The sequence below is a fragment of the Acanthochromis polyacanthus genome, chromosome 9 (assembly GCF_021347895.1).
Source record: "Acanthochromis polyacanthus isolate Apoly-LR-REF ecotype Palm Island chromosome 9, KAUST_Apoly_ChrSc, whole genome shotgun sequence".
NCBI lineage: Eukaryota > Metazoa > Chordata > Actinopteri > Pomacentridae > Acanthochromis > Acanthochromis polyacanthus.
The window spans coordinates 10,712,581-10,731,269 of record NC_067121.1 but is presented as its reverse complement, the minus strand read 5'-3'; the positions used below and the strand labels follow the sequence as shown (position 1 = coordinate 10,731,269).

General features: G+C 39.7%; 1 protein-coding gene and 1 non-coding gene across 2 annotated transcripts; both read left to right on the top strand.

Moving 5' to 3' along the window:
* The first annotated feature begins 209 nt into the window (after positions 1 to 209).
* On the top strand, positions 210 to 8,750 carry LOC110958066 (acyl-coenzyme A thioesterase 1-like). The gene is made up of 4 exons (XM_022204370.2): positions 210 to 335; positions 2,046 to 2,541; positions 5,186 to 5,388; positions 6,962 to 8,750. Exons 2-4 carry the CDS (start codon positions 2,088 to 2,090, stop codon positions 7,568 to 7,570), a joined length of 1,266 nt encoding a protein of 421 aa, XP_022060062.1. The 5' UTR covers positions 210 to 335; positions 2,046 to 2,087; the 3' UTR covers positions 7,571 to 8,750.
* Positions 8,751 to 18,313: 9,563 nt separating this feature from the next.
* On the top strand, positions 18,314 to 18,385 carry trnap-agg (transfer RNA proline (anticodon AGG)). Its single transcript has one exon. It is a non-coding gene; the product is annotated as a tRNA-Pro (tRNA).
* Positions 18,386 to 18,689: the final 304 nt, after the last annotated feature.

Below are 18,689 nucleotides of genomic sequence, written 5' to 3'. Positions count from 1 at the left end.
AAAAGTACAAGATAAGAGTAAGCTAGTTTGAACTGAGTACAATAGACAGACAGACAGACAGGTAGACGGATAGATTATCCTTTCCCTGCTGTTCCCATGCAAAATTCTATCCCCGTCAGTCCTTCACAATTCAGGTTTTCTGCAGCTTTTTTTTTTTTTTTAAATCGAGACTTTTATTCTGAAGCACTGACTTTCAGCTTCCTGTTGCGTAGGATATTTTGGGGGCACTGGGGCAAAGTTTATCAAGATGGTTTCCGGCCATTCTCTGTTCGAGAAGCAGTTTTGAAATTCAGAATTTCACTTTGAACGAAAATCAACCTTCGATACTACAAAAAGTGAGTTTTGTGTTTAACGTGAATTAGAGGCAGCGCCGAGTTTAAACAAAATAAACATACCGTAAACACGCAGGTTAGAACTTAATGAGGCTTTACGAACGTATTTCCATGTTTATTGACGTTTCTTCTCCAAGACATTGTTCAGTTTTACTTCAGGTCACTGCACAAATCCAACTTTTTTGGGCGCTCTCTGCACACCTGATAAAACTTCAGCGCTTTTGCAGCTGCAAATTAAAATCCAGCAGGGACTTTAAAAGCCTCTACTTGTCTTGTATGAAACATACCAGTAGATTTAGGTCAACCTGCTTTGTTTATTCGCTGCTTTACACCAGATCCCTTCTACCATTAGCTCTTTGTTAAAAGGATAAATAAATTCGTCCAGAATAAGGTTTAAATGCAGACATGCATTCAACTAAACAGTCACCAGAGAGTTCAAACTGATCTTTCTAGTAGGTCAAAGAGTAGAGCAGCACAGAATAGACAGAGATTTTGTTTTCAGTAAGACTGGTGTGTTACTGAGTTATGTGAAGCCTGAAGGCAGAATCTTCAGTTTAACTAATGGATAACTGATGCTGCACAGCTGACCTGCTCCATATTAATTTATAAGTTAACCTTTATTGACCCTTCTCTGCAGAAACTCACATGTTACAGCAGCTGGATGCAGAAAAGACAGAAACAAGAACAAGAAGTCCAATAAAACTGCAATATAAAGATATAATACAGAGACAATACACTAGACAGGATGAATCTACATATGAATAAGTACAGTGATGACATGTTGAATTTAGATATGGATATGTGCACATGCAACATGATGAGTTTACATGTTTACAGGTATGAGATGGAGGACAATGTACCCATAGTTCTGTTATTGCGGTCAAAAAATGTTGTTTGTGGGAAAGACCAGTGTTTAACATGATGTTTTTACACATGAAGAGCTGTAAGAGATCAGTGTTATATCTTGTTGGTTGATCTGAAAGAGCTGTAAAGGAAGAACAGTTTTCCATTGATTCCTTGAGCTGTACAGGAGCAGACTTTGATTGTTTGCAAAGAGCTGTAGAAAAATCAGCATTAAGAGATGAGATTGTGTTGAGAGGTTGGGATTTAAATTGATTGCATGAAGTGTCTCCCTTCCACCAGAACTTTTTCTGGCAGCATTTTCTCTCTGTGTGATACAAATTCTCAGCTGAGGAAACCTGTACATTCGTAATCTCACTGTTACAGCAGGTAACTGTATGGAACCTACATGAATTTAGTTAGAAGAAAATGTCAAAATATGTTTCTTATGTTTGGTCCTGATTTGCTGCCAAATCCAATCAACTGTGCTGGCACTGCAGCTCAGATCAGATCAATGAGTAGCTTTGATTTTAAAGTTTTAGGTTTAACTTTGACTTAAATTTAAACTTCAGGAGCTGTAACATAAAGATGTCATGTTAGAAATAAGCAGCTGCATGGTTATTGCACGCTGCAGATGTAGTTTGTAACATGTGACACAGAGAAGGGAGAAGCTGAGTAGTCCAGTTTAATACTGCAGTAATAGAACACAATTTTGACAAATGATTAGTCCGTTGGTTGTTCAGGTACTTCCCTTTGATTTGGCTAAAAACTGCATACCTCATTTAAAAACACTGTTGAATATCATGAATAAGTTACTGAAATTTAAGCACGAGAGTTGGTAAAAACCTAAATGCCCATCCTTCTCTTTTACAGTAACTCCACAAATTCTCAATTTTTAAGAAAACAGCAGGAGAGATGTCTTCCCAAGTCAGACTGAGGCTGCTGCCGAGTGCCAAGTGTTTGTTCGATGAGCCTGTTCAGGTGAAGGTGGCCGGACTGAGGTCGAAGCAGCTGGTCACCATGAGAGCCAGGTCGACTGACGATAAAGGGGTAATGTTCAGCTCCTCAGCCACCTACAGGGCTGATGGGAGCGGGGAGATCCACCTGGACAAAGACCCCTCACTCAGCGGGAGTTATGTTGGGGTTGAGCCCATGGGTCTGCTGTGGTCCATGAAGCCAGATGCTTTGCACAAAAGGTTTATAAAATTGAGTTCACTGAACCCCCATGTGGTGAATTTCTCAGTGCACGAGGAGGAGGAGGGCAAAATGCTGGCAGAGGTGATTAATGAGAGGTTTCTGATCGGAGACGGGGTCAGTCGACTCCCTGTCAGCAAGGGGAACATCCGTGGGGTCCTGTTTACTCCCCCAGGTTAGTCTGTGTCTTTGTCATTCAGTTTGTAAGGCAAGGCAAATTTATTTGTATAACACAGTTCATACACAAAGCAATTCAAAATGCTTTACAATCGCAAAGAAATACATTCAGAAAAAATATTTAAAGGTAGACAGACGCACATTAAAATTGTAGAAATATAACAATAAAGCAGACATTAAGATCCTAAAAGTGCTTTAAAAAACAAGAAAACAGATTGAGCATCTCAGAGAAAGGTACAGCTAACAATATGGTTTTCAATCCTGATTTAAATAAGCTGACAGTTTGAGCAGACCTCAGGTGTTCAGGAAGTGGGTTCCACAGGTGAGGAGAATCATAACTGAATACTGCTTCACTGGTTTTGGTTCTGGTTCTGGGAGCACAGTAAACCTGTCCCTGATGACCTGAGGACTCTGGATGCTTCATATGGAGCTAATAAATTCAGGATGTATTCTGGTCCAAGACCATTCAGTGCTTTGTAGGCCAGGAGTAAGATTTTGAAGTCTATCCTTTGACTAACAGGAAGCCAGTGTAGTGATCTGAGGACCAGTGTAATATAGTCCAGTGTTCTGGTGTTAGTTCAGACTCTGACAGCAGTGTTCTGGATCAGCTGCAGCTGCTTGATTTATTTCTTGTTAAGACCTGTAACGACACTATTACAATAATCTAACCTACTGGAAATAAATGCATGGGGAAGTTTGGGGAAAAAGTGGGGAAAAGTCAATATGAAGCCGAGGTTTCTGCCTTGATTTGTAAGTTTCAGTGACATGGAGTCAAGGTGAGCACTGATCTTTGACCTTTTATTTTTGGGACCAAATACAATCACTTCAGTCTGTACATTGAGAACCATGATGGCTCTATTTGATCTGTTTTTGTAATTAAAACTGCCCATTTATCTGAACAAGTGTTGCCTGATAAATCTCATCCCTTTTGCCACAGAGCTGCATTGTTGCAACAATTGAAAACGCATAGAAGAGCAACATCTTTAGGTTCAGGAAGACACAGTTCTTCTGTTATGGATGCTGTAGAGGCTGCAGACAAATTCATGCTTTCCAGGTCCACAGAGGTTGGAATTTATAGTCTCCTTGGCCAGTTATGCAAATTTTACAACTCTGTGCCACTACAGACAACACAATAATCAAACAAAACTCGAAAATCTCAGAAGAAATTTTAAGCCTGGAAATGCAGGTGCTGGTCAACTTGTCCTGATATAATTATACAGGTATTATTTCTATAAGCGTTTCATGAACCCTGATGAGCACCTTTAGACATCTTTGAGCTTTTACTTTGAAAGTGTCTCAATCAGCCAATCAGCTGTGCCACACTGGTTGGGTGCAGTGAGCCAACCCGGTCTCACGGGGATTCGTGAAACTGTCACGTAAATTTTTGTTTCCGTTTCGTGCGCACCAACACAATTTCGTCATGTTTTTCGTGCCGCTCACCACGAAATGTTTTTCGTGTTGCACACAACGAAACCCGCTGTGGTAATCACATCTAAAAGTGGTTTATACCGGCGGATTCATGACGATCTAAGCTGTCCATCGGCGTATACTGCTTGTGTAATCGCGTTTGCGGCCGTCGGACATTCTTTAAATTCCTATGCAAATTGGTAAGTGTACCACCGGGTAATGGTGAGGGTTATGGTTAGGTTATGGTTAGGGTTATGGTTAGGGACGATGTCATGCAAAATATAGCGTTGGATTCGCCACGGTTTTACATTAAAAATATAATATACACATTCGTTTGAAATACGTTCTGAGTGGCACGAAAAGTCCGCCGTTTAAAATACATTGGTGCGCATTTCGTGGTGAGCGGCACGAAAAACATGACGAAATCGTGTTGGTGCGCACGAAACCGAAACAAAAATTTACGTGACAGTTTCACGAATCCTCGTGAGATCGGGCTGAGTGAGCAGAGTAGGCAGCCTAAGGATTAGATCTTTGAACAAACGGTCACAACTCAAAAACTATAAGTTGTATTGCAGAAATTCTTTCAGTGTTTGAAGCACAGTCTTATTTTGAACAAGCTGATGTATCTTCATGCGTATATAATGTGTTTATATAGATTTGGTGACAGGTTAGAAAGACCCTTGTTTCTGATTTTCACCTCAAAAATTCTAAAGTTCAAAATAATGAGAGTCAATGAGAGTTTTGGTGCTCTGAGGTAATTTGGGAAGAAATTGCAACCCTTACTAATGAGAACCTCACCGGGTGAAAGAAAACATAAATGCTTTCGTTTTTATGTATAAATTGTTCATATAGAGTAGACAGTGTGAGAAGGAGACAGAGTTCACTGATAATAAAAAAAATTCTCGCTAAAAAAAATTCAGGATTTTCAAAAAAAAAACAAAAAACCTATACTGCGATTGCCTAAAAAAACAAAAATATATCAAAACATGGATTTAGAGGAATAACATTTCAACCCTTGTGGCCCAGTTAAACTTTGAAGCAAGTCTATACTGTAAAAATATACTTAAGATACAAACTTTCCATTCATTTCTATATGAATTTTAACACAGTTTTTTTGTGAATTTCAAACAAACATGCTTTCCTATTTGGACACTGTGGTACAGTAAAAAGCATTCATTAACGAAAATGTGCTTTTTCTTTCTTTCTTTGTCATCACCCTTTGTCTCCTGTTCTAGGAAGAGGTCCATTCCCTGCTGTGTTGGATCTGTACACTTTTGGTGGAGGTCTGTCGGAGAAAAGGGCCTCTCTGCTGGCCACCCGAGGATTTGTGGTTCTGACTGTCGCGCTGTACGGCCAAGATGAACAGGCAAAGAATGTCAAAGCGGTCCATATGGATTACTTTGAAGAAGCAATAGAGTTTCTAAAAAAACAAGATAAGGTGAGTTGATTGAATAAGTTCTTAGAAATCTGTTGAATCCTCTAAATTACCAGGGGTAAACCGTTCACTCCAAATAGGAGTGAACTGAGACATTATTGGCATGCAGTTTGTATGTTTGGATACCACACCAAGACGGTATTTCTAAGGGTTTTTCGTACCTTTCATTAACACCTCGATGTCTGAAGAGTACAGATACAAATTTAGTGGTAACCCTGATGTGGGTTCTTCTACAGAAATTGTGTGATGCTGAAGCTAGCTGTGCGGCCATATAGTGACACCTGAGGTTAGGAAGTCGAAGAGCATGTCGTGTTCAGGAGTAACTTTAACACCAAGATATTTAAAACCTTAGTAGTTGTCATCAATGGAGTATTTGCTTTGGGGTTTTGTCTTTCCTCTTTATTAAGGAACATCAGTACTGATTTTGTCTTGTTGATTTTGTACCCAGAAAATTCTCCACAAATCTAATGAAATTGGTAACACAATTTTTTTAATTTGTCAAAAAAATATAGAATATCGTCCACAAATAATGAAATACTGTGGTTCCTCCCACCAATAGTAGTGTCTGATATTTCTGTATGTGTTCGTACAGCTGTAGCAAGAATTTCTTTGCTAGTGTAAATAAAAACGATGACAAGGGACAACCCTGTCAAGTGGATCTTTGTACATTAAAGGACTTCAATATTGTATTATTAGTCAGGTTCTCAACATTCGGATTTGTGTATAACACTTGAATCCAACTTGGAAAAGTTTCACCTCATACATATCTGTGATGTATATTAAAGAGAGAGCCCATTTATTCTGTCAGATGCTTAGGAAGCATTGACTAATAGCATTGCTGTGTCTGTCGCATTGCACTTCTTTTGGAGTAAGTTAAAGACCCTTCTAATGTTATGATATCCCTGTCATTTTGTATGAAGCCTTGCTGGTCATCATTAACCAGATGGGGGAGATACTTTTCTATCTTTTTTGAAAGTGCCTCAAAGAGTATTTTTGTGTCACAGCTCATGAAGCTAATTGGTGTGTAGGATGAGCATTCAGCTGGGGGTTTGTTTGGTTTTAATATAAGGGTTGTTAAAGCTAATCTTAGTGAATCTGAAAGAGTTGATAAAAGATTTTCTGAAGATGTTGAGAAATGGTTTTACAAGATGCTTTTGGAATGTTTTATAGAACTCTATTGGCCGTCCATCAGGACCTTGAGCTTTACCACTGTTGAGGTCTCTGATAGCTACACAAAGTTCTGTTATTGTTAATGGAGTATTCGGCGCATTTTTCTCTTTCTCTGATATTTCCAGAAATTTTAATTGTCCAATGAACAGAGTTAATCCTTCTCCTTTTTCTGCGTATTCTGATTTTACACCATCTCATAGAAATTGAAAAAAAAAAAAAACTTCAGTGGCTCTGTAGTCAAGTTTCCAGTTATTGATTTTATACTGTTAATTGCTATTTCCGCCTGTATTTTCTTTTTCTCCAGGCTAATAAATGACTTGATTTCTCTCCTTAGTCGTCATAAGCTTGTTTCGTCCAACAGTTCCAGTTTAACTTTCTGTTCTTTAATTTATAATTTTGTCCACAGGTAGGCAGTGAAGGAGTTGGTTTAATCTCCCTGTCAAAAAGTGGAGATGTCGCACTTTCCATAGCCTCCTACCTGCCAGGTGTTGCAGCCACAGTGTGGATCAATGGCTGCTCTGCCAATACAGTGTTACCCCTCCACTATAAGAAAAGAGAAATCCACTCTGTGTTGACGTTTGACGCAAACAAAGCCTTTCTCACTGAGACAGGGGCCGTCAATATCAAATACGTTCTAAAGAGTCCCCTGTTAGAGGAGAATAAAACCTCCCTGATCCCCATTGAAAGAGCAAAGGGACATTTCCTCTTTGTGGCCTCAGAGGACGACCTCAACTGGGACAGCCACACTTTCATGAATGAGATGATGGAGAGACTGAAGCGTCATGGGAAGGAGAACTTTGAGAGTGTGTCCTACCCTGAAGCTGGCCACTACTTGGAGCCACCCTTCGGACCCTACTGCCCCTCCAGCATCCATGGGGCTATAGGTATGCCAGTCGTGTGGGGGGGTGAGGCCAGGTCCCATGCAGCAGCTGAAGTCCACATGTGGAGAAAGATCCAGGAGTACTTCAGAACTCACCTGAGCTGTGATGCTGAACAAACCAATCCCAAGTTATAGATGCAAATAGGATGATAGGAAAGGCAAATGATGATGAGAGTACAAGACAGGGCTGGAGCACACGGCTTCTTTCACTGCCTTTTATTGTCATCAATCATAATTGAGAACAGAAAATATCACTTACTGCTGAGACACGCTTGGACAGGATGATCAAGAATCAACCAAGAATCACCAAAACACAGGTTTGCAATGAAGAAGCTCCTGGAACAGTAACGCCTTTGTCTTCAGTCAGATACGTTTGACATCGACATGGGCTGAAAGGCTACGAGCAACAAGGAAGCTCTTCCTCTAGAAGCGGCCCCTTAAAGCTTGACAGAACTTTGCTGTTGACCACATGAACAAAGGAAAGGTCTTCTGCAGAAAAATTTTGTGGTCAGATAAAACAAAAACAGAGCTATTTTGTCACAGTGACCTGAAATATGTTAGCAGAGAGAAGGTGAGGCCTTTAAACTCAACAACACCAAACCTACCATTGAGCACGGTGGTGGCAGTATTATCATCTGGGGCTGTTTTAATGATGTTAACGAATTAAAGTAATGCACCGTGGTAAGTGGAGAGACTCGCATCAGAACAAACTGTAATGTTTGCAAACCTTAGAATGCAATGTAAAGTGATATTTGTTTCCATCAAATGCCACAATTTCTAATTCTAAATCTCTTGACCTTCAAACTTGGTTGTAATCTCACAAAACTGAAGTGTGATTTGATGTGTTTTTTGAGGGTTCAATGTAACTTTGATGTTACTTTTGCCTCCAGATTTGCCTTTACTATATAAAAGCACATCGAAGGTAACAGATTTGCTTTTCTGGAGATGTTGCATGTAAACCTTTTTGTCTTTGTTAATTCCAAAAAATGTACCATTAACTGGGCATTGGGGCTGCCAGTTATTATTATGGCAATTATTGCTTATGTTAATGTATAATTGTTTAGTCTACTCTATAACATAACACAAGAATTTTAAATGTTGTATCTTCTAAATCAGAAAAGCAGCATATCCTGACATATGAAAGGCTTGACACAGAGAATGATTACCCAATTTTGCTTGAAGAACGGCCTGTGGTTGATGATTTTAATCAGTTCATTGCTACAAATATAAATGGGGCATTAAAGAGTTGTACTGCAAATTAACTGTTGTGATTGGGTTTTTTTGAGAGATGTTTAATAAAAGAAGATCAGAAGTCTGTCTGCCGATGTTTGTCATTCTTACTCAATGATGTGAACTCATAATCATCTTTGCTTTCTCAGGAGCCTGTCAGTTATCAATGAAGCCACAAGGTGGTGATATAAACCTCTAAATAAACACTGCAGCACTGATCGTGACCAGGCGTGAACTAACTGTGACATCACCCGTTGGTTTCAACGCTAAGAAAATGAAGCCCGGATAAAAAAAAAATTTAAAAAATGAAGCCGGGATTTTGCTACTTCCTGGTCACCGTTTTGGATTTTTTTGGAGCCAGTGACGTAAAAAGCCTCATCAAACAGGCTGGACTGGAGAGCAACTAAGGGCAGGATTGGCTGAGGACTCTCTTAAACATCAAATATTCTTCCATTTTAGTAGTTCTCTTTAGTGTTTTTGAAGAAGAAAGACCCCACTTTAGTAATACAGTTAATATGCAATAAAAACTAGTCGGTGGTGTTGTGAAGCATGGAGATATGGGATCCCAAAACCAGCCATTTATAGGGGCTGACTGGGATCTCATAGAAGGGGGTGTTGTGAAGCATGGAGATATGAGATCCCAGAATCAGCCACAAAGGGGAGACTCTGACAGAACAACAGCTAAATAAGGGAACATTGTGATATTATAACCTGTGATTTAGGATCAGATTATGCCATAACCTAATGAATGAGTGTGAACTAACCAAGTGTCTATTCTTACATTCTTTAATGTTGAAACAGTGTAGGAGTCAGAAGAGCAGCTCACTGTGAAAAGTGATGTTTTTGACAGATTTGACTAAAAAGAGGAACTTATGCTTTATGAAATGGGAATGCTTTTAACAGTTTTGATTACTATGAAACTGAGGTGTTTTAGAAAGAGTTTTGACTACTGTAATGAGGTGAGAAGTCACGAGTTAAGTGAACTAGGGTCAAGTGTTCACAGTAAAGGTCTCTAGACTCAAAATAGATTGGGTTTTTTTAATAAGTCTGTACACATTGTCCAAAAGATTGCACAATGGGATGCCAGCGACAGTTAGAGGCTGACATCTGCGTTTCCATTTCCTGATCAGGAGCCTGTGCTGAGTTGCAGACAGGAGAGATCGGGGGGGGGGGGCAAGATGGGCTGTCTGGACAGTCCAAAACAGACAGTTTCAGTTCCTTAAAAGTGGAGGTGATCATGCGGTCAGTGTATGGGGCAAGTGTGTGAGTTGGGAGGGGGTAAAGATACAGTAAACTATAAATTACATCTGATCGAGATGCAAGTTGGGAGATTGTTGCGGGTATCTGCCTGGGTGCAATCCAGACATCAGTCTGAGCACAGGGGATGATTACCACGTAACTCGGACAGGGAATTCAACATGATCTGCAAAGGAATAACTGTTCTGATGGAATTATGGACCAAAGTACTGCGTTTCCTGCAGTGTTGGAGGATTACTGAACTGTGATCTGGAAATAATGCTGTCTGAAGGAACATTACTGAACTCTATTTTCCATGTGAGGAATACTGGACCAAACAACAAAAATGGATATATGCAGATCTAAATCTGGTCGGACCCCCGTCCACTTCCCCCTGGGCCCCGGCGGGTCTCAGGTGAGCAGCCGGGTGTGGCCACACCGTGACTGCTCTCCCTCCAAATTATGTAATCTGGGTGAATATTACTTCTCTTTTAGGAAAGCATAATACCAGTTAGGAGTTAGGATGAGTGATTTGAATATTATCTAAGGTTTGATTATTTGTCTGATGATTTATTGGCTATGCTTTTGCCCTGCTAAATATATTTTAATAAAGCATTTTCCTGCAATTAAAGACAACAAATTGCAAGTGCTATTTTTATCCCTGAATGAATACTTATACATCTAGCTCTGGATGTAAAAAGTCAGATTACTGCGTGCATAACAATAGCAAAGGTTCTGAAAGGTTACCTAGTCATGGGGGCCAGGTTGGCCCTATATAAACATATCCTAGAGGTTGTCTATATGTCCATAACCTCTGAATTAACCTAGCAACTTAACAAGTGCAAGATCTATGAGAGGAAAAGCTGCCGTTAACAGGTGTGTCTGGTGGTTAAATTTAACTATACCGAAGTGGCTACTCGGTTAAATTAATTATCAGAGGAAGTAGGGATAGGCATCTGGATGAAGGCAGTGAGACAGCTAGGCGAATTTTCCTCGTCAACCAGCTTAACAGTTCTGCAGCATCCCTCTGAGTAAGATCTCAGGGGGCAGTAGGACCGGACCCGAAGGATGGAGAGCTGGTCCGGTGATTCCCTGACAGCTGAGTAAGTTAATCAGGGGGTCACTGGCCCTGAGGATCAACAGTGGATGCGGGTGTCTCATTGCAACCTTTTGTAACTTTTATAATGGAGTCATATGAAGGATTATTCATTAGTTTGAACCAAAAACAACCTTTTTCCCTATTATGTAAAAAATGTGAAAGAAGGACTTTTTTAATGATTTTTTTTTGCTACTCTAACTTTGCTAATGTTAGATTTTTGATAATTTATGTTATATTGTCATCAGATAAAGTAACATAATGGCTAACCAGCACTAGAATCTATATTATCTGTCTGTAGGGCTAACTAGATGAGTTTATGTTCAGCTAATGATATTATTATGCCACATTAGCTCATCAAGCTAGCTAGCTTGAATTCCTTGTAATTATAGCAAACACCCTTGGTAATTTTCACATTATTTTTAGGGATTTAAATAACAATGATATTATAGTTAGAATAAACTCTAACTTTTTCCTTAGGCCTTTCAAGTCCAAATTAATTGACAATAAACTGTTAAAAATATCTATGTGTCAGCTGTGTTAGAAGGTAAATCTAAGAACAACAACAGATTCAGAAAATATGGTTATGTCTTATGCATAAGTAACAAGTTTATATTGATAAAACTGACTTCTTCTCTCTTCTTGTTTGGAAGAAGAAATTTGGAAAGATGTACCTTTCCAAATTTTTCACGCAGTGTTATAATGAAGTTGTAGTCCATTATGGTTAAATATTCAATTCAATATTATACATATATATATATATATATATATATATATATATATATATATATACCGGGCTTTGCAAAAGTTCTGTTACACTCGGTTTCATGATCTTTAGAGACGTTTACATGTCGGAGTGAAAAATTCCATTAAATAAACTGAAAGTTCTACCTTATAGGCAGGTGTCCTTAATACAAATTTTTTTCTGCGGTGAAGTTGTATCAAGATGGAAGTCAAAAGAGTTGAGATATCTGCTCTCCTTTGTGCTGAACATCAGCCGGATGACCGTCCACAGAGTCGCGGAGAGGCTAAAGAATGGTGAAGATCTTTCAGGTCTCCACCATTCTTGAAAGATCACTGAAAGATCTTCACCATTCTTGAGCCTCTCCGCGACTCTGTGGACGATCATCCGGCTGATGTTCAGCTGCTTGGCTCTGTCAGACTTGTTGTGGCCAGCATGAAGGAGAGCAGATATCTCAACTCTTTTGACTTCCATCTTGATACAACTTCATCGGAGAAAAAAATTGTATTAAGGACACCTGCCTATAAGGTAGAACTTTCAGTTTATTTAATGGAGTTTTTCACTCCGACATGTAAACTTCTGTAAAGATCATGAAACCGTGTAACAGAACTTTTGCAAAGCCCGGTATATATATTACAAACAGACATTGTCCTTAAGGGTCTCATTTTGCCCCATTTACCTTGATACTAGCCCCTCAGAGGCTGCTTGTAGCAGCTGTGTTTGGGGTTTTAATGGACCGCAAGGCGACCACAATGAGTTGTTCAGGACAAAACAGGCAACTAACATTTGGAGCCAAACTTCGAGAGTAGGTAGACCTAACTTGGAGTTAGGGGAAGTTTAGGTCAGGTCAACACTAGTTATGGTTCAGTTTGAATGGAAAAGGACAGGAGGCAGTGGGATACAGTGAAAAAATATAGCTCGCCTTTTTGCTTTTTTACTGAAAAGACTGAAGAATTTTACTAACAATTAATGACTGATGTTTAGAACCTATTAAATGTTGTCTATTACCATCATGTGATAGCAGGAAACCTGTCCTATAGTTATTGAATCTGATTTGTGTTGATGGCTGTGCTTCTTCTTAAGTTTTTTGCTAATTGTGCCTCTGCTAGAAGGACCTATCTGGCAGTTAAAGCAAACTGATGAAGTTAATTTTTCTGTACAAAGATGTTGAAGGTACTCCAGTTAGCATAAGCAACCACCTGTGGAAAAAGGCTCAGGAATTCTTCAGAGCTCACCTGAGGTGTGATGCTGCACAGAATAATGCCAAGTTATGATGCAAAATGTGGCCGTTAAGCAAAAACAACATGAGACCTAATTAAGCTGATTTAATATCCCCTTTCCAATATTGCACTTAGTTGTACTTAATTGCCACAAAAATAAAGAAGTGCTCTTTAACATTGTGTGCCAAAACTGGTCCTTTAACACAGCAGTCTGTTAGATTCCAAGTGTAAAAACAACTATGGTCTTCATTTCTTATTTCCTTTAGTACTTAACAATTGACATTTATTATACAGAGTTTTTCTAGGTTTATGTTTCAACCTTCCTTTCAGACTCACCATGAAACTCAGCTAGTCACCTCGCAGCAAAATTGGAAAAACAGAAGTAAAAGAGGAAATGAGAGGCAGGGAACAAAACATGACACACCAGTAACTATCTGAGCCTGATCTTTCCCTTCTCACAGACCCTTGAGACGATACGTAACCTGTTATTGTTCTTACCGAGGCTTGCTACTGTGCACTGAGTTCATAAAGATAGCAGAGGCAGCCTTGATCCGCCTCCTTGATTTATTAAAAGAGCTCTGCTGAAAAGGTCTTTTTCTCTCCCTCTCTTGTTCTGCATCTGACTGCTCCCTTTCTGTCATTTCGGCTCAGCAGAGCTCACATCAGCCTCTTGTCTTTTTGAAAGGCAGTGAATTTATTTGTTCTTCTGCTGTACCTGCGCCGAGAGATGAAGATGAAACGGGAACCTGAGGCTGAGGTTGTATTTCAGCACGTGTTGCTGAGTAAAAGTGGGTTTGTCTTTGTGTGTTTTTGAGCGTATGTTGTGATAAGAACAAGTGTGCACTAATGTGGAGCCCCTCATAAATTCCACTGCACCTCTAATGCTGTGGATTAAACTACGTGGACGCAGTAAAAACCTTTGAGTCATTCCACCTCTGCTCACTTGATTAAAAGAAGTTCAGACTTGACCATTCAGCTGCTGCTCATTGAAAGGGACTCACAAACACAGCAACCACTCTGAAGAAGGCACAGCAGTGACTGCACTTCCTGAGGGTCCTTAGGAGTAACAACCTGTCGCAAAGACTGCTGCTGGCCTTCTGTCGCTGCTCCATAGAGAGCATCCTGGCTTACTGTATGTGGGTTTGGTTTACCAGCTGCACAATAGCAGACCGGAAGGCTCTCCAGAGAGTCATCAGTACGGCCCAGAAAATCACCGGTTGTCCTCTGCCTTCCCTTGATTAACTGTACAGGTCTTGTTGCCTCAGGAAGGCACAAAATATAATCAGAGACCCCTCCAATCCTAGACATCACCTGGTTGAACTTCTGCCGTCGAAAGACGTTATAGACCTCTGAAAACAAAAACAGACTCTGAAATAGTTTCTTTGCTAATGCCATTTCTGCTCTAAGCTCAGGACACATTAAATAATTCTAGTGTTTTGAGTTTTATTGGATGGTTTAATGAATGTTTATTATGAATATTTTTATAGTGATGGTCTTACATATTTTTTGTTATTTTATTTTCTTTGGCTTTTTATGTTATTTATTTCATTTATTATGCACTTTAAGGACTGCACTTTCAATTTCGTTGTTTTAATACGACAGTAACGACATTCTGATTCTGATTGTCAAATTTCTCTTTCTGTGCATGTGTAAAATTCTTGGTCGCTGGTGTTGTAACTTTTTGAGGAGAACATGTATAGAGAAGAGTGGGATCATCTCGATTTTTGTACCTTTTTTGTGGATTAATGTTTGAAGTACAACAATAGAATAGAATAGAATAGAATAGAATAGAATAGAATAGAATATTCTTTATTGTCATTATACAATACAATGTATAATGAGATTGCAGAGCTTGTCCTTTTCAGTGCCAGGAAATCTAAGAGATAGTGCAACTAGAGTAATAATAAAGTCAAGGTCCTCAAATAATCCTGATTGCTTTGTACACGTGGTCTTCAATGGTACAACCCTAAGGTGAGAAAACAATGTCAACCAGTTATATGATGGTGTAACTTTGGTCAAGAAATGTCCACGTTTTTTTCTATTGCGATAGTCCACCACACCTTAACCATTGTGCGCGGTCCCCGTAATCAACCCCAGGTTCATAGGAGACCAGACATGGACACCTTCAGAATGTGTTTTTTATTAAAGTATTATTTATGTAAAAATAAATATAATGTCTCTCGTGCAACGTACTGGGGGGGGTCAGGGAGGGAATATAATCCACCTCAAAGCGGCCAGAGAGTCTGCCATTAACCAAAGGGGAGGAAAAAGACGACCAACAAACAAGGAGTCATGCGAGCTGCTGAGGAGTATCTGCAGGCCCAAGATGTGACCTTCTCCCACGAGGTTGAGACCTTTCTGAAATACTGTCATAAGTCTAATTAACAGAATGCCATCACTGTAACAGAATAATGAACCTGTCGATGTTATGTATCCCATTTATGATATTGATTTAAAAATCTTCCACACACAGAAAACTAAGGTTGAAACATGCCTATTTTTCAAGACTTTTGGAGCCCAGTGTTGGATATAAGAATGTGTACACATCTATGAGGCAAACTTTCTACGGTGGTATGTCTCACACAAAGCAAGATGAACATATAAAATACTCCACCAGAGGGCGCTGTTGGATCAGAGAAAGTAGAGTGCCTATTTTGTTTCCATTCACTCAATATGGGACGCGCAGCGCGAGGTGCACATTCACGAAAACTATGGATTGTTTACCGATTTCAAGACATGTTTTGGACAAAATAATTTACTCGCTTGTTTTGTCTGGATGTCCAAGGTTGGATCATGGCCGTTTTTAGTGGAATATTTTCATCTGTGACTAGTTTTGAGCCTTCAAAGGTGAGTTGTGCTGTTTACGTTATTTGCTGTTTGTTGGACAAATGTGTTTATATTACCCGCTGTGGTAATCACATCTCAAAAGTGGTTTATACCGGCGGATTCATGAGAATCTAAGCTTTCCATGGTGTATAATGTTTCTATCATCGAGTTTTCAGCTTCGGTCAATTTAGTAAAATACGTTTTCCCGTCCGCCTGTACGCTGCTGCAGCTGTAAGCATATGGCTAACAGCATCCTCATGCTAACGGCAGCTAACAGTCCAGAAACAGGTGAACAACACGGAGCCTGTTCGGGTCATATGAGGCTGATAAGTGACTGCAGGTTGGACGGAAAACAGAAAATAGGGAACAGAAAACTGTCAGCTGTTTGTTGAATTCGAAATCATGTGAATGAACAGGGAGGCTGTTGTCGAAGCTCAGATGGGCCGCTGAAGTTTAACGGGTTACCCCGTTAAACTTCAGCGGCCCGTATTTCATGCATCTCCATGCATGAAAATGGTCAAAGTCAAAATAACCACAACTGCCTAAAATCACATCAAACTTTTCTATCTGTCATTCACCCATACATCATAACATGAAAGTACATACGTGGGACTAACCTGGCACAAAAATCATGATGAAGTCAGTTTCCATCCCACTCTCCGGACTTTATTTTCCCACAGTTTCATTCTTTCACTTCTCCTGGGAAATCTAAACATGTGTAATCTCTTCTCCAATCGATTTGTGCACCCAAAGGCACAACAGCCCGTCATTTTTCAGGTATGTATGAAACCAAAAAAGACCTAGAATTACTCTCTGCGTTGTAAACAACGTTAACAGGCATAACCGGCGTTCAGGAATTGGAAACAAAATGGCTCCTATAGATCACGTGACCAAATTTTTTTGGACCCGTCATGTCGCCACTCTCATTATATAGGCACTCTAAGAGAAAGCATGCAGCTCCAAGCTGTCACATCACCACTTTGAACAGTTCAGCGGCAGCTCTTTGCAGCTCACAATTGCAGATGTGAACCGCTGTACATGTGGCTCTTTGGTCTAGGGGTATGTTTCTTGCTTAGGGTGCGAGAGGTCCTGTGTTCAAATTGCAGATGAGCCCTCCACTTAATCTCTGAAGCTTACAGAAATCTACATATCACAATTAATTTCCAATGAGAACCTTAAATTACAGGGATTCTCAACACAGTTGTGACAAAGTGGCACAAACCTTGCTGTAGGTAGCCATTTTCTTAGTAGTTTGCATTGGAAAACTTTGATCAGCTCCTGGCTTAAAGTAAAACCCGGGATGTGTTGCACAAATGTAAATTTTAAATTTAATTTCTGAGGAAAACAGAAATTTTAAGGGATTTAAAATGCAACATTACACTTCGCAATCACCCATTAGAATGTACTGAAAAGCCAGAACCTATGTGAACCTGTTACCAACAAGAAGTCAGCTGCATACCCATACACACCTGAACATTTAAGTCAAATTTAAAGAAATCCTCTGAAGATTCCTGAGATTCCTATGATTTTCTGTTTGTTGAAATTGGACAGTTGTGCAGACAGAGAACCCAAACACAAAATGCTACTGGAGCATCAACAAGAAATCAACTGTTCCATACCGACTACAGTATACCATACATACAACAAAAGATGTTCTTCTGTGCTGCATCTACCTCTGATATCGCAATAGTTTGTCTCTAATAACACTTAAATAACAACATAAAAAAAACACTTGGTCAACAAAAAGACAATAATAATTTATATGTTTTTCTTCAGATTGTAGTAATTACACCACTCATCACTACATACCCTTTTTTGTACTGTACTTGTATATTTGTACTTGCTACTTCAGTATGTATGATTACATTTAAGTGATGAATGACTGCCTTTTGTACATAGGTTTATCACGGCACTCGGCAGAGACATGAACTCAGACCGCAGAGAGGACAGATGGTTTGAGAGAGCAGTGACGAAAGTCATCTATGTCAAGTTGGAACAGCCATCTCTAAACAGACAGGGAGGTCAACAACACCATTTATAAAGTACTTATAATGCAGCGATAAGGTCTCTCTCCGAAAAGTTTCACTATCATTAACATATTGAGTCACTCTTGACATGGCAGATTCATGTCTGTTGTAAACTGGCAGATCCACCACCATGATTGCTGTCGTTATTGTTGGACCACCTGGATTCACAAACGTTCACAGATTGAAGAATATGAGTCCTGGATCATTCATGGGCCATTAGGCATGTGAACTGAAGAACTGAAGCTACTTTAAAAATCTGTAACTCCTCATCAGTCAGCTGCAAGTGAAGAAGCCTCTTGGATGAGAGAATCTAAACTAGAAGTCCAGTTGATTTCTGCTGAAGGTAAGGGGATTACCATGGATGACTGAAAATCTACACAGACATATGAAGTGCGGAGGTTCATATAAAAAGAACATATACAGCTGTCACCACAGTTCAACAGTTCAATTGCAGCACTTCGCTGCATGGAATTACAGATGTGAATGGGTGACTGCACATGTGGTTCGTTGGTCTAGGGGTATGATTCTCGCTTAGGGTGCGAGAGGTCCTGGGTTCAAATCCCGGGCGAGCCCTAACTTCAGAAATCTGAGCACAAAATTTCAACCTAAAATCTCAAATTGCTGGGGTTTTCAACTGTGCTGTGAGAAAGGTAGCATAAAACTTGTTGTAACTAGTCCCAGTAGCTGCTACACGTTCTTTGGAATTTGAGAGGAGATGACAACTTAGATAAGAACACACTCTCTTAGGATTGGTGTCTTGTACCCACATCAAACTGACATTTTGGACAGGTCCAGAACTCCTCCCCTACAGAAAAACACCATTAATGCCATGGTTGAATTACAGCAGGACAGCTGATTCTTGCCACAACAACCCCCA

What these genes read in the sequence shown, in the direction of transcription:
- LOC110958066 (XM_022204370.2), top strand. Translation starts at nt 2,088, where the DNA reads ATGTCTTCCCAAGTCAGACTGAGGCTGCTGCCGAGTGCCAAGTGTTTG. An exon ending in GGTCCTGTTTACTCCCCCAG is followed by an intron (nt 2,542 to 5,185) that starts GTTAGTCTGTGT and finishes CTCCTGTTCTAG; the next exon opens with GAAGAGGTCCATTCCCTGCT. An exon ending in TTCTAAAAAAACAAGATAAG is followed by an intron (nt 5,389 to 6,961) that starts GTGAGTTGATTG and finishes TTTTGTCCACAG; the next exon opens with GTAGGCAGTGAAGGAGTTGG.